This window comes from Myodes glareolus, chromosome 3 (genome assembly GCF_982192425.1).
Source record: "Myodes glareolus chromosome 3, mMyoGla1.1, whole genome shotgun sequence".
NCBI classification, from domain to species: domain Eukaryota; kingdom Metazoa; phylum Chordata; class Mammalia; order Rodentia; family Cricetidae; genus Myodes; species Myodes glareolus.
Genome location: NC_142028.1, coordinates 117171293 through 117186513, shown reverse-complemented (window position 1 = coordinate 117186513; position 15221 = coordinate 117171293). Strand labels below are relative to the sequence as shown.

General features: G+C 40.3%; 1 protein-coding gene across 2 annotated transcripts in view; it reads right to left on the bottom strand.

The window, feature by feature from the left end:
* Positions 1-14031, bottom strand: part of Rasef (RAS and EF-hand domain containing) — a 75494-nt gene extending 61463 nt beyond the window's left edge. Inside the window, exon 1 of one of the 2 annotated variants that reach the window (XM_048452968.3) lies at positions 13545-14031. In XM_048452968.3, coding sequence (XP_048308925.3) covers positions 13545-13885 — 341 coding nt within the window. In that variant the 5' untranslated portion in view covers positions 13886-14031. The remainder of the gene's footprint in view (positions 1-13544) is intronic. The other variant, XM_085686136.2, reaches the window with a different exon arrangement.
* Positions 14032-15221: the final 1190 nt, after the last annotated feature.

The window sequence follows — 15221 nt, the reverse complement described above, 5'->3', positions numbered from 1 at the left end:
ATCCTCAGCACCATATAAACTGGATGTGGTAGCACACACCAACAATCCCAGCACTCAGGAGGTGAAAATAGGAAGATCAGAAAGTCAAGGCATCTTGGGCTCTATAACTAATTGGGAGTCAGACTGGATTATATATGCTCAAAAATAAAGCAAAAAAAAATAGTTTCCAACTTGGTCTTTCTGGCTCTAGAGGGTTACTCTCCAAACAGGACCTAGGTCTTTACATCACAGCAAGAAAAGAAAAATACCTCATCCCTCTAGGTAAAAGTAGGAGGCCAATGTTTCAGCAAGACAGTGTCAGGACAGGGGAGATGTCAATCCATCAGCATCAAATAAGGGATGGAGAAGATAGAAGGACCCAATGCACATGGGCCAGAATGATCTTCATAAAAAGGGATGGAGGATAGCTCTAGAGGTACCAGAAGCCACTTAAAGAAACAATGGGAGAGATTGCATGATAAGAATGGTCTTTTAACTACTTCATTGTCTTAGTTAGGTGTTTTATTGCTTGGGGAAAAAAAAAACATGACCAAAAAGCAAGTTGGGGAGAAAAGGCCTACACTTCCACATTGCTGTTCATCACTGAAGAAAGTCAGGACAGGACTCAAACAGGAGACAGGAGCTGTTGCAAAGGCTATGGATGGGTGCTGTCTACTGACTCGTTTCCCACGGCTTGTTTAGCCCAAATTCTTATAGAACCCAGGACCAGCAGCCCAGGAATGATACCATCCACCATGGACGAGGCCTGTCCCTGTTGATCACTAAATGAGAAAATGCCTCACAGCTGAATCTCATGGAGGCAGTTCTTCAATGGCTCCTTCCTTTGATAACAATAGCTTGTTTCAAGTTGACACACAAAATCAGCCAGTATGCCATCTTCATGTAATCCTAGTTGAAGCAGAAATAAATATAAGTCTAAAAAGGATTAACGCCCAACAAGATGAGTCCTTCCAGGAATTTTGACTTCCCTGGCTCTTTTTCATTGCTATATGAGCCAATGAAGTTCTCACCTAAGCATTAAACCATGTCTTATCCAAGACCCCCTGCCCAATTACATCTCTGGCATTTAAAACTCCAGATGTGTTGCAACACCTCTTAAATACCTAAGTATTTATCTGGCTGTCATTCTGTTAAATGCTTTAATATGCAAAGTTACTAGAAGATGAGAAAATTTACTAGATTGACTCAAATAGAAAGAATTCAAATTGTAAATGACTTTCTATTCAAACCACTGACATTTAGTATTGGGTTTACTGCCAATGAAAACAGTAAAGTAGAAAGAACAGAAGGGAATATGACACAGGTTTAACAGAGGCACTGGTGACTTCTGACATCATAGATTAACCGTACCTAGCATATGCAATAGAGCTCAGCCAGACTTGAATGCGTCTTCCACCACCAAAGCTTTACACAAACTTCACTCTTCACACACAATAACAGGATCAAAATGTGACCCTTTTAGTCACTTTACTGACCTTTGTTTGGAAGCTAAATAAACCAGTAAACAAGCTCAGATAGCATCTATTTTTGTAAAGTCTCCTAAACTGTATTACATTTCTTCCAAAATTACTTGGAAAGCATTGATCAATTTTAAAAGCTCAAGCAAATTGTAAAGAAATGGACAGTAAGGAATTAAGCATACTGATGAGAAAAGATGGTTGATGCAATTTAATTCTGAAATTCAGTCATTAAAATTAAATACACTTCAACCAATGTTTTGATGGGCCTCCTATTTTTTCTTGATTTGATTTATATTCAATGATATTCCATAATAGAATAGGATGAACCTAAAACAAGGCAACAATTTAGAAGAACCTAAGTAGGATAAAGTGGAAGAACAATAAATGAAGACATTTTCTTAAACCAGTCTTGTCTTACAGAAGTTAAAATGAATAAAAAACATTTACTTAAAAAGGACTTTGAAGGGAAGCAAAGATTTTTGCATTGGCAAACATGAGTTCCTATGATAAAGAAATGATGGGGGGTAGATTATTATGATAAAAGGAGTAGATTATTGAGTCTACTTTTATTTAAAAAAACTGTTAATCCAAAATAGTTTACATTGGTATGGATTTTAGTTTATTGATACAAATTTACAATCTATTCTGTTACGCTTTATGTATATTTCTACTCTTGTTTAAGGTATTTTTGTTTATGTAGCTCATTTAAAAATGTGATACATAATTAAAAATACAGATTAATAGTTAGTTATTTATAATAATCAAACTTCTAGCCATATTAATTACATCTTCTCAGCATACAAAGATATATTTTAGTTAGGTAGGTAATATTCAAGCACTTCAAAGAATATGGCATTTAAAATGTTTTAAGAATTCACACTTTTCTCAAAAGAGACATGTCTGCTCCTGGAAGCACCAATAACTTCAAAGAAAATAATGGACATTGAAAAAACTCCATATAGAGTTTCTTCCAATGTGACAAGGTTAGCCCATTTGGGCAAGAAACTGCTCCTGCCTGGACTTCTTGACAGTATGCTGTATACACTGGACATGCAGGACCTACAGAAAAATGACTTCTAAACTTTGCCAAAACAAGGCTGGATCCTTCAGGTTCCTATTTCACAGACATTCTGCAGGACACAAAGCAAAGCTATTCACAATCTTTGTGAATATAGGTTGGACAGTCCTTCAAATTTCCTGCTTCATTAAAAAGTCTGCCAGAAACTATGGGCCTGTAGGCTGAAAAGGAATGCCCCAATGTTACGGAAGAACTTTAGGTGACTGTCCAGGCAGCCAGATGTCTCTCTCATTTCTAGAGTTTTGGAAGTTGCTTTCAATGTACTTCCTGTTTACTCACCTAATACTATATCCTTCTGGAGTCTTTGATTGTGTTGAAGGTGAGACAGTTATAATTATAGTTTTCCTTAATTATGATAAAAGATAAATTAGATATGAAACTTTAGACTCACAAAGATAGGATAAGTGACAGCATTTCTTTAATTTTGACAAATACAGATTAAATATTGTAACTGATTCTTACTTCGTAACTATTTTGTTGTATATAATTTTATGAAGTTAGAGTTAAAACCTTCCTTTTTATTAAACAGAAAGGGGGAAATGCTGTTGGATGTGTTTCTGTACACTGTGAATATACATGTTTCTCTCACTGTTTGATAAACAAAGCTGCTTTAGCTCATGGCAAGGCAAGACAGAGTCAGGGGAGAAATTCTAAAGCAGGCTGGAATCAAGAGAACACCTGCAGCCACCCAAGGAACAAGATGCAAGAGCACTACCAGTAAGTCACAGGCCATGTGGTGATACACAGATTAATAGAAATAGATTAATTTAAATGTAAGAGCTAGCAAATAAGATAATAATCAACCAAGCATTTATAAGTAATATTAGGCTCTGAGTGGTCAAATGGGAAGTAGCAGGAGGGAGAGAAATTTACAATTACATCCCTATGCATGTACACATTACCAATGGTTTTCAGACCAAAAGAGGAAAAAAAGCTAAAAGCATTCTCAGTCCTTCTTTAATTAGACTTCAACAGGAATGTTCTCTTAGCCAAACACTGTCCTATCTAGAGAGAGCCATCTACTGTTAATATCTTCAAATATTAATTTAATAACCATAGTAAAATAATGATTTTAAATATGTAGCTATCAACACAGCCAGCAATACTATCAAAAAAGCACAGCAGAACAGGATCACACTCAAGAAGGCACTCCTCTTCAACAGAGAATGAGACACAAACATGGGGAAGGATGTCCAGAGTCCACATGGCTAAAATGCCTCAGTCTTGAGCAGCTGGGACTAGATACACGTACACTACCTTGGATATCTTTATATGTGTCAGGAATAACATTCTTCTAAGAAACATTTTGAAGAGAACCATTTTATAAAACTACCTATAATAAGAAAAGCAATTTGTCAGATTAGAAAAAATATTCTAATAAAATCATATAATTTAAGATATATTAGCTATCCTAATAATTAAGATATATCAGTATCTTGCCACAGGGACTGCAAGTAAACATTATTTCTGCACCGCATGAGCAGGAGGCTTTAGATAAACCAGATTCTGTCCCAGTGGTGGGGAGGTGGACCTCAACGAGGCAGTCAAAGCTTTGAACGCATAACACTGACCTCCAGATAAAACAAAATCACACTGTTGATCTTCACTCCTACCAGAGTCTCCTTCTGGGTCTTCAGATTTCCACCTAGACTCAACCAGTTTGGACTTGCCTCCATAACAAGTAAATTCTTTAAAATCAGCCAGACTCCTCACTAAGCCAAAACAGGATTTGTAGACAAGTGTATATTTACTCATGCATAGGTTCTGCTTCTCCTTAAAGACTCCAATATTGTACATCACTGCATGTTGTCTGAGGCTTAACTATACAGAAACAAATTCACTAGCTTCTCGGGGCATGGTGACATTAAGTACAGGAACAGGAATCAAACCTCAGTTTTTGTTGAATGTGATTCAATAGATTGTCACCTCTAAGGCTCCTATTTTAATTTTAGCCACTATATCAACCTGGGTAACAGGTCTGCAACTTTTAACCTCACTTTACTCTTGTAGGAGAGAGGTGATGCATTGTTCTATTACATTAACATAAATCCCTCACATTTTCACTCAGAATCAGTCAAATGCTCTGTCTGTAAGTCTAACTTCAAGCCTCAGATGAGTCTGTAACAAATTTTCAAGAGCACTCTGATGTAATGCATGCATGCTCCTGTGACATCAGTCAACTCTTTCCTGAACTGGGCACCACACACACACACACACACACACACACACAGAGAGAGAGAGAGAGAGAGAGAGAGAGAGAGAGAGAGAGACTCCTGACATCATAGAGGTCTTATGCCTGGGGTGGTATTCACAGAAAGCAGGCCACATATGTAGTAGTATATGGGTGAAGGCCACACTGGATGACACCTCTTGAGCCATGGTTTTCTGCTTGCCATGACTAAGCAGCCAAAGCCCAACACCTCCTTCCTCCAATCTATCTTCACCTTAAAGAAAGAAAAAAAGAAAATAGGCAGCAAAATCTTATATTTTCATTGTTATTCAAACATCTACAGGTTTTTAGAATACAGTGTTTTGAATTTTAAGTAACTAGCATGATTTCTTATTGTGTAGACTTCTTTTAGATTGTCACTGTTTGAGTATTATGGTTACAGAAGTGTACAGACACAGCCTTCGGCTGCTGTAGAACAGAAAAACGCGGAAAATATTGAGACATAGGAAGGAAAAGGAGAGCTCTTCATCTTGGAGTCTGGTTTAAGTCTCTCATTTCCCAAGAATCAGAAAGTCCAATGCAGGTTCTTCTATCCACCACCTGACCTGAGTCAGCATTTCATGGAGCTGGATCACGAACTTCAGAATCAACCATAAAATTTGATAAGCCCCACACAAATTTTTGAAGATATTTAGAAAAATGTTCTAAATCCATAGACTTAATCCTGAGCTAAGATTTTGTACCTGTCACTAATCATTCTGAGACCACTTCTGACACCCAATTCTTGCACCAATACACAGTGGCCAGAAGAATGAACAACAAGCTCAATTTTGTTGGACCACAAATTAACAATATGGAGTAACAGGAAAGAAGTGCTCAACAAATGTAAGACAAGATGTCTTCTTCTTACAATCAATAGGCATTAACACACAGAACCACAACAAGCTCAGGTACAGAGTGAGCAACTTTGAAATATGCAGTCCTACATGAAATGGTTTCATCAAATCTCTCCCTTCAAGGTCTAAGTAGCTATAAAGTATAGGAGGCAGGAAGATAGTAAGAGTCAGAAGTGTGAGCCAAGCAAACAGTGTCATCTGGACACGATAGGACCAATGCACATATGAACTCAGAGACTGTGGCAGCATGCACAAGACCTGCACAAGGGTCAGTGTAGACAGGGTCCCAGTCATACTGAAAGTAAGTAAGGGTTCAATTCCTAACAAAGAAGCTATCAACCACTGATAACCCACTGGCAGAAGGAAAATTAGTATTCTCCAATGGTGACTCACTGAATATATTAGCCACACTTTGGAAAAGCCCCATGTCCATGAGTAGTTAGCCAAGACAAAAAATCTCGGTGGTATTTTTGTGGACATTTTGTTTTATTTTGCTTTGTTTTCAAATTTTTTTGTTTTATGGGTCTTTTTGCTAATTTTAATATTTATTTTGTGGGTTATTTATGTCTTTTTGGTTATTTTCATGTGGTTTTGTCTCTTTTCTGTTTTTGAATATGAAATAAAATTGAGTAGGTAGGGAGGTGAGGAAGATCTGGGAGAAATAAGAGAGAGGACCTGATCAAAATATATTGCATGAAAATTCTTTTTCAATAAAATAATTAAAAGAAGAGAATGGCAAAAATAATGTACAATAATATGAAAGAAGATATGAACAGATACCTAAATAAGGACTTGAAAAGAGTTGAAGGAAATAATACAAACAATTCAAGAACAAAGGCACACCAAACTGTCTGAAGATGACCTATAGTTTATTAAGTGGTAAAATGCACACCCCTCCATAGAGATGTATGATGCTAATGAGATATGATATGCCAGGGTTCACTCAAATTTTAGAGATTATGGCCATTGCTGCTAGTTACTTGTAATTGGGTGATCCTATTGCTGAAGACACCACATGTTTGGATGTAGAATACAGAGAAACTATGCTAGAACTGACCTGGAAGTTTCCTCAGTGCTATACAGACTTCAAAGTGTAGGAAGTCACTATTCTGGCATCTGGGGGAGAAAAGTCAGCAACATTATTTCCCAAATCTATCCCCTGTGTTCTAGAATAACAACTTGCTTGTAAGAGATGCTTACTCGTGAAACAATGGCACAACTATTTGAAGGGAATCACCAACTGATTTCTGATTTGACCTGAGGCCCATCCCTAACAAAAGAATTAATGCCCTAAACCTACCGAAAGAACACCACCAGCTGGGGATCAAGTATTCAAACAGCTGTGTACATGGTCAAAGGCCTATGGCTGATGAGGTTATAGACACTAGGGGTGAACCACTTCTGTTGTTCTGTGTAGTGGTTTGAATGATAAGGATCATCTATTTGAATGATTGATCCACAGTTGGTAGTAGAGTTTGAGAAGGTTTAAGAGATGTGATCTTGTTGGAGAAAGTATGTTACTGAGGACCAGCTTTGCAGTTTCAGATCTACCCACCATCCCAAGTTGTCTTTTATCTGGTTGGTTCAAGACATGAGATCTCAGTTTTTTCTCTAGCTACCATGTCTATTGCTTTCTGTCATGCTTTGCAGCCATGACAGACTCTTATCCCTCCAGAACCAAATAATCCCTTCTGCTGGGAGTCAGACTGATCCAAGACTTTCTCAGAGGCCTTGATAAGAATAAAGAGAACACTAGTTTTGTTCCCTTGCCTAGGTGCAGACTTGGAAAGGTCTAGAACAGGGCTGGAGCCAGGGACTCAAAGCAGTTAAGGTTTTGGTTCCTAGGAACCTGAATTTTCCCCTGAAAGAGGATAAAGTTATCAGTTACAAAGTCATTGTGCTCCTGATTTGGTGACGCACTTGAGATTCTGTGTTCCTTTTGTGAAGCATTGCTTGATTAGCTTCTGTGAGTCTGTTTCATATTTTTCCCCTTTAAACTGTAAAGAAGATGGTGTATTTCATTTTTCTTTTTATATTATTGATTTTATTGAGCTATACATTTTTCTCTGCTCTCCTCTCTGCCTCTCCCTTCCCCTTTAACCCTCTCCCATGGTCCCCAATTTACTCAGGAAATCTTGTCTTTCACTACTTTCCATGTAGATTAGATCCATGTATCTCTCTCTTAGGGTCCTCATTGTTTTCTAGGACCTCTGGGATTGTGATTTATAGGCTGGTTTTCTTTTCTTTATTTCTTAATAAACTAGATTGGTATAAGTCACCATGTTATGCAAGATCTCCTGTCACAACTTTCCTATCTTCTTTATTCTCTCATTCCCAGCCCTCTGCCTTAGCAACTTGTCACTGAAGAATAACCTGCTGGTCCAGGTTACACTTTCTTCTGTAAGTTGCCTCAGTCACAGTGCTTTATCTTTGTAATAGAAAAGTAACAAATACAGATATCTTCCTCCTTCTCTTCCTAAGTATTGCCCTCCTCCTTTCCCAAATAAAGTCCTGACTCATTCCTGTTACTTTTCTATTGCTGTAATAGAACATCATGACCAAGGAATTTAACAGATGGAAGAGTTTATTTGTACATGTGGTTTCATGAGGTTAGAGTTCATGATGTCAGAGCAAAGGATGCGGGCAAGGCAGCTCTAACAACCTGCTAAAAATCTCACATCGTAAAACCCAAGCAGGAAGCCTCCATAGTAAACTCAAAATAGGATAACCTACAAACTCTCAAAACTTGCCTCCAATGACACATCTTCTCCAACCAAACCATACTTCCATAACCTCTGAACTGTCACCACCAACTGCGAAACAAGTACTTAGATGCCAAGATAACCGTGGACATCTTAATCAAACCACCAAAGTTATAAATACATTTTGCTAAATGGACATATTGTCAAACTTTCTCTCAAATATTTATTTTTATAGCCATAGATTAATGTTGTCCTCAGCCTTGATTAAAGAAACTTCTCTGTGTGATAACTAGTTTTTCTTGTAAATTCATGCTTGGAAAATGTTAAGAAAAATGAGCATTGAGAACTCAACATTAAACAAGATACCAACATTTCTCCTTGCCAAGTTCAGTTCACATCACTTAAAGGAACACAAAAGAATATAAGAGTTTAACCATAGGAAAATGGACCATAGAGTAAGTGGTGTTTTGTGACATGACATGGTTGTGGCACTCAAATTGACAGCAGTTGAGGCTGTCTGCATAGTTCATATATGTGCACAGGGTCTCACAGGGGCTTATTAACTTCACTCTGACCAGGGGAGCCAATGGCATTTAAGCGTTATGGGGAGGGAGGCGAGAAAGGGGAGACAAGACATTATTGTACTCAGTGATATAGTCACTGGTGAGTTATTCATGCATGGGTGGAAAGCTGTCATCGTAGGTGATTTTTTTGCCTTTTTTTTGGTTTGGGGTAGTTATCATTTGCTTGTTTGGTTGGTTGGTAAGTTGATTTTTGTATTTGTCAACTTGACACAATCTAGAGCTAACCAAGGAGAAGGAATCACAGAAGAAAATGCTTCCATAGGCAGGGAAGTAAATATCTTAATTAAGGTAGCCATTTTAGGGTTTGCAAGAGACTTGATTCTAGAGGGGTTCCCAGGTCCAAGGAGAGGTCTCCAGATTGTCCCTTGGGCAGTAGAGGAGAGGGTGCCTGAACTGGCCTTGTCCCATAGCCACACTGATGAATCTCTTGCATATCACCATAGAACCTTCATCTGGCGATGGATGGAGATAGAGACAGAGACCCACATTGGAGCACTGGACTTAGCTCCCAAGGTCCAAATGAGGAGCAGAAGGAGGGAGAACATGAGCTAGCAAGTCAGGATCACGAGGGGTGCGTCCACCCACTGAGACGGTGGGACTGATCTAATGGGAGCTCACCAAGGCCAGCTGGACTGGGAGTGATGGAGCATGTGATCAAACTGGACACTCTGAATGTGGCTGTCAATGAAGGCTGACTGAGAAGCCAAGGACAATGGCACTGGGTTTTGATTCTACTGCATGGACTGACTTTGTGGGAGCCTGGTTTGTTTGTATGCTCACCTTTATAGACCTGGATGGAGGGGGAAGGACCTTGGACTTCCCACGGGGCAGGGAACCCTGACTGCTCTTAGAACTAGAGAGGGAGAAGGAGGTGAGGAGGGGGAGGGAAAAGGGAAGCAGGGAGGAGGTGGAAATTTTTAATAAATAAATAAATATTTTTTTAAAAAAAAAAGAAAATACTTTCATAGTCTGGCTTATAAACAGGTGGGGGGGAATTTTCTTAACTGGTAATTGATGTGGGAAGAGCCAGCCCACTGTGGAAGGTGATACCCCTAGGGTCTGAGATATATACAAAAGAAGGCTGAACAAGCCAGTAGAGTAAAGCAACAAGCAGCACTCTTACATGTCTTCTGCTTCAGCTTCTGCCTCCAGCCTCCTGCCTCCACCTCCTTCTCTGACTTGCCTCAGTTATGGACTGTAACCTAAGAAGTATATGACAAAATGAACTCTTTCCTACCCAAGTTACTTTTGGATTTTTATCACAGCAAACCAAAACTTAACAAAGGCCATAGCTTCACATGTATTCTCACAAGCAACCCTGGTTAAACTGAGTAGATCACAAAGCAAGAATAAATACCTAAAAGTTACGTGTGGAGACTCGTTAGAATGGAAAGATGATGGTGGTGGTAGGACAAGAGAGATCAGAGAGAATTGTGGGACTAGAGAGTATTATATAAATGTATGGGTTTGACAAGGAATCAGTCAACTTAAAGAAAAAGGACATGTAACACAGCATGAACAAGAAAGTCTAACCTGGGCTAATGATTCCCAAAGCCCGGATAATCTAAAACAAAAGGTTCAATTCTTTACATAACGATCATTGAGCTTTTAATCTTTTTTTTTCTGTTCTGCCTTACTTCCTGCTTTGGAAGTGTATCTTTGTCTAATGAACTGTTTCCGTGTCTGCTACTATCTACCTATCTCTGGTCAGTTCCTTTTTCTGGGAGACAGGAACCCAGAATCTTCCTGAGGTGTCTATTTCATTCAGTATTGACCAATATTACCAAGAACTTCTAAAGGTAGTGGTGGAATCTACTCAAAGAATGTTGAAAACCAGTCTGGGATGACTGGTCTTTACAAATGTAAGAGCTAAAAAACTCAGCCAACAAAACTCCTTTCACCGATATAGTGACCCAGGCTCTAGGAATTTTCTAGGCTACATCGTAAGTCTGCTCTATACCCAGACATCACATTCCAGCCATTTCTCTACCTATCTCTAGAACTTTCCTTGACCTAGCACCACTTTCTTTACTGAATTCTATTTCATAACTGCTTGCTTCACTTCGCTTCCTATTCTGGTTTCACTGCTTTTCTATCTTTATGTTTGCCAGGCTGCGGGTCGCAAACTTCCAGCATGTAAGGGAAACGGACCCTCAGTTTCCTAAGGGAAAACAATTTAATACATGTATTAACATTTATCACAACGGCCATTTATATTTCTTTATAGGACTGTTTAATTTCTTTTCTAACATCAAAATTATTGTGGATTGTGAAGTTTAAATCTATAATCATTTAATATTTTGCTTAAATGAAAAACATTTGTATATGTAAAATCATTAAATATCTGCTCAAATGTAAAAGTAGTCAGTACTACTATGTTTTACCTCTACAGGAAGGACATTCTTGTATCTAGTATATTTTCTTTTTCAGACAGGCATGGGCCCTTGACCATCAAATAAGATAGAGCATCAATCAGTTTGGGAACAAGCTTGAAAGCCACATCTTCCTTCCTTTGGGAATGTTAATTATTTCTGCAGAAGAAAACTATTTTCTATCAAATTTACCCCAATATATCTCATAGTAAGATGAACAAATACCATTTTTCTTAAAGGTTAGAAAATTCAAGACCTTGGGGCTGGAGAGATGGCTCAACAGTTAAGAGCACTGGCTATTCTTCCAAAGCAACGGAGTTTGACTCCCAGCACCCACATCAGGCAGCTCACAACTATATGTAACACACCTGAAGTCTCTGAGGGCATCTGCATGCATGTGCACATACCCATAGATACAAATAATTAAAAATAAAATGAATCCTTTTTAAAACAAAATCCTAAAGACAACAAAGAACATTCTCATTTATAGCAGTTAACAATTTGTGATTTCCTGCAAATAGCCCACAGTCTTTAAAAATTATTTAAAGAAATAGCTAAGAAATAGTATTAGCACCCTATATAAGCTTGTTGACCTTCTTTTCCTTTTTCCCTGGGGGTTTGGAACCATGCCTAAGATAGTATTTGGCATTGGTGAGGTGTTCAAAAACGTTTGCATGATAAATTTGCCAGTATTAGTGTAGCAGAATATCAATAACAAAAAGTTGGGGGGGGGTTGTTTTGTTGTGTTTTTTTAATCAAGTACACATGGAAGAAATTTTTTTTAAAAAAAGTGAGTAACTGTTTGAGGAAGTAGAGGGCCAGCGCTCCAAGAACTTACCAAAACAGTTTATTGCCGCCATGGCAACAATCAGGTGACTCAACTCAGCTTGGTTCTTTTTCAGTTGAACGACACAGAAAGGCAAACATTGTACTTGTTAACCTTCCATAAGAAGGGCTTAGCACAGACGTCTATCAGGTGATACTGATACATTTAATAACGTTTGGCAGCCTTTGGAAAGATACGGTGGTAATCATCCACTAGTTATGTTAAGTCCTAGTTTGTCAATTGATTCTAGAAAAGTCAATATAATCATTGAGAGGTTAAGTGTCAAACACCTGCTGCTGAAATTATTAAGGAAAAAGGGAGCATTATCATACTCATATACAGTATCTCTCTTCACTTCATTCTTAAGTCGTTAATTTAAAAAAATAACAGATGAGCAGGAAATATGGCTCAAAGCAAAGTTGTAGCCTACAGCAACAGGGTTTAAGTTTTTCTCCTTCCCTGACTGACACATTGCTGGGGGTTTGTTTTTCCCCCACGTGGATCCGAGAGATTAGCCCTCACACCCAGTTTCTCAACATAATGTCTCAGTGAGTCACTCAAAACTGGAGGGAGACTCTAGGATGACAAAGCATGTGCTGGGTGGCAATTTAAAGCAGCCTGACGCCTCCCAGGATTGTTTGCTTTCTCTGAGACCTATCTTAGATAGAGAAGCTGCCACCTAAAATGAAGCCTTTCCGATTTTAATAACAACAGCCACTGCTCAATGAAACTGCAGCTAAACTACAAACACAAAGCAGAAAAAAAACCCCAGTGAAAGGCAGAAATTCAGCGAGAGAATGGAAGCCTGATCCTAAAATCGCCCTGTACCCCTCCCTCCATTGAGAATAAAATTAATAACTTGACAATAACTTATTCTTTAGCTATCTGTAAAGTCAGAGGATATATGGTGTGACTGCGCCATTTTACTTATCGAATACAAACAACTTTTGAGCATAGAAGACCTCGGACCAGTTTTCTGTCTTTAATTAACTAGGCAAAGCTCTTGAGGCCTTATTTTTTAAATTTCTAGGATTCTTTCTCGTTCAATCAGAAACAGACAAACCTACTTTCCAAGGTAGTGACGGAGTGCCCATAAATGAGTACGTGTATCAAGTAGCAAACAACAAATTCACAACTATTATGAAGGATGCCAAGCTAGCAAAGTGCCTAGGCTAGGCGCTCAGAGGAAGCAACAGTGAGTGACCGCTTCAGACCACGGTGAGCCTCCAGAAGTGTGCTAGCCTTGACTTCTCTGGAGAGAGGCTACAGGTGTCAGTCGCTACAGTCCTTGCAGGAAGGGCGCTAACCTCACTCCGCATAGTCCTTCCCTACCAGTAACTGCAGATCTCTTTTCCTTACCGGAAAAGTCATCGCGTTGTTGAAGAGAAAAAGCAGCTCACAGATTGGGTATCCCGGTTGACCAGCGCCCACCTCCAGTGCTCGTCGGACCACTCACCTGGGAATGAGTTGGGCCTCGTCTCCGAGGCGCGCATGGAAGTCCCGCCACGCCGGGCCCGGGATCTCTGGCTCGGCAGCGTCCCAGGCTCCCTGGGCCTCTGCACTGTCCCGGCCGAATGCTCCGCGGAAGCCGCGCGCGAACTCCGGGAAGGTGATGGCACCATCGCAGTCGGTGTCGAGCCCCAGGAACACCGCCTCCGCTTCGGCCTCAGCCACGTGCAGCTCCGCGCACAGCGCGCCGAACTCCGCTCGCTCCAGGCGCCCCGAGCCCCTCGTGTCGTAGGCGGCAAAGACCGAGCGCAGTCGCGCCAGCTCCTCGGGGTCCGCGTACCCCTCCATGGCGCCGCTGGCCACCGCCAGGCTCTTAGCTCCAGGGCTCGGCCAGTGGAGCAGGTCCGGCCGGTTCTGCCACCTGCCCACCTGCCGCGGGCGGGGATGTCCGGATGAGGCGGGGCGCCGGCAGAGAAAGGCGCTTGCCTCCAGCTGCAACCGCCCGACTGGTGCCCTGAGCCACCGAGTGCCACTTGGCACCTCCCAGCCGGTCTGCTCCACCCTACGGTGGAGCAAAGACGCAGCTTAGCTCCCAGGCTTTCATCTGCAGCAGCTGGACGGTCCTTCTGTTCGACTTTGGGAGATACAGCAGGAACTAAGGGCAGTCTGTCCCGCTCATAAAGGCCTGTTACTTAAACTCTCCTTTTCTGCACCGTAGATATGGATGGTGTCTGATTGCATATGGAATGCTAACTCACAAAGGGGGAAAAGGCAGGTATAAGATTCCAAATTGGCTAAACTTAATGGCACTGTATTCTCTCTTAATTCCAGACACGTGGTAACTTTGCCTACATATAGCTTTACTTTTTAAAAATCAAAGAAAAAAAAAAATACCAGAAGACTTTTCTCTAATTTTATGTAAGTTGATCTCCCATATGCCTAAATTGAAACAAGTGTTGTCACTTGATGACTCCTTGGCTTTAGAAAAAAAAAAAGTAGTACCAAAAATCACCTAGAGATAGCATTCTTTTTTTTTTTTTTCTTCTGGTTTTTCTAGGTTTCTCTATAAACAGTCCTGGGTGTTCTGAAACTCGTTCTGTAGACCAAGTGGCCTCGAACTCAAAGATCTGCCTTCCTCTGCTTCCTGCGTGCTGGGATTAAAGGCATGTATCACCACGCCCAACTTCTTTTTAATTTTTCATTGGAAAAAAAGTATGTACTTTTGATCATGTTTTCCCCTGCCCCAACATCTCCCCTATTCCCCCCCTCTCCCTCCCTCCGCAGCCAACCTTATGCTCTCTCTCTTGTGCTTTGTGCGTGCTCTCTCACTCTCTCAAAAAAACAAAACAACCAAACAGAACATCCAAACAAAGGAACAAAAAATAGTAAGGCAAACAAAACAAACAAAAAACTAAAATACAACAGACTAAAAGTACCTGGAGCAGGCCAGGGGACGTGGGAGTTTGTTTTGGGCTGGCTAAGTACTCCTGGGCATGTGACCTGCCCTGGAGCGCGGTTGATACCCCCAGTGACACTCCATTGGGGCAAACTGAGTTTCCATCTGCCCCCAGGTAGCAGTTGCACATGGTTTCTTGATTAGGGGTAGAAGTTTGCATCCACCTCCCCTTTTCAGTGTTGTGATTTTGTCTGGTGTGAGCATGTACAGGCATTGTGTGTGCTGCCA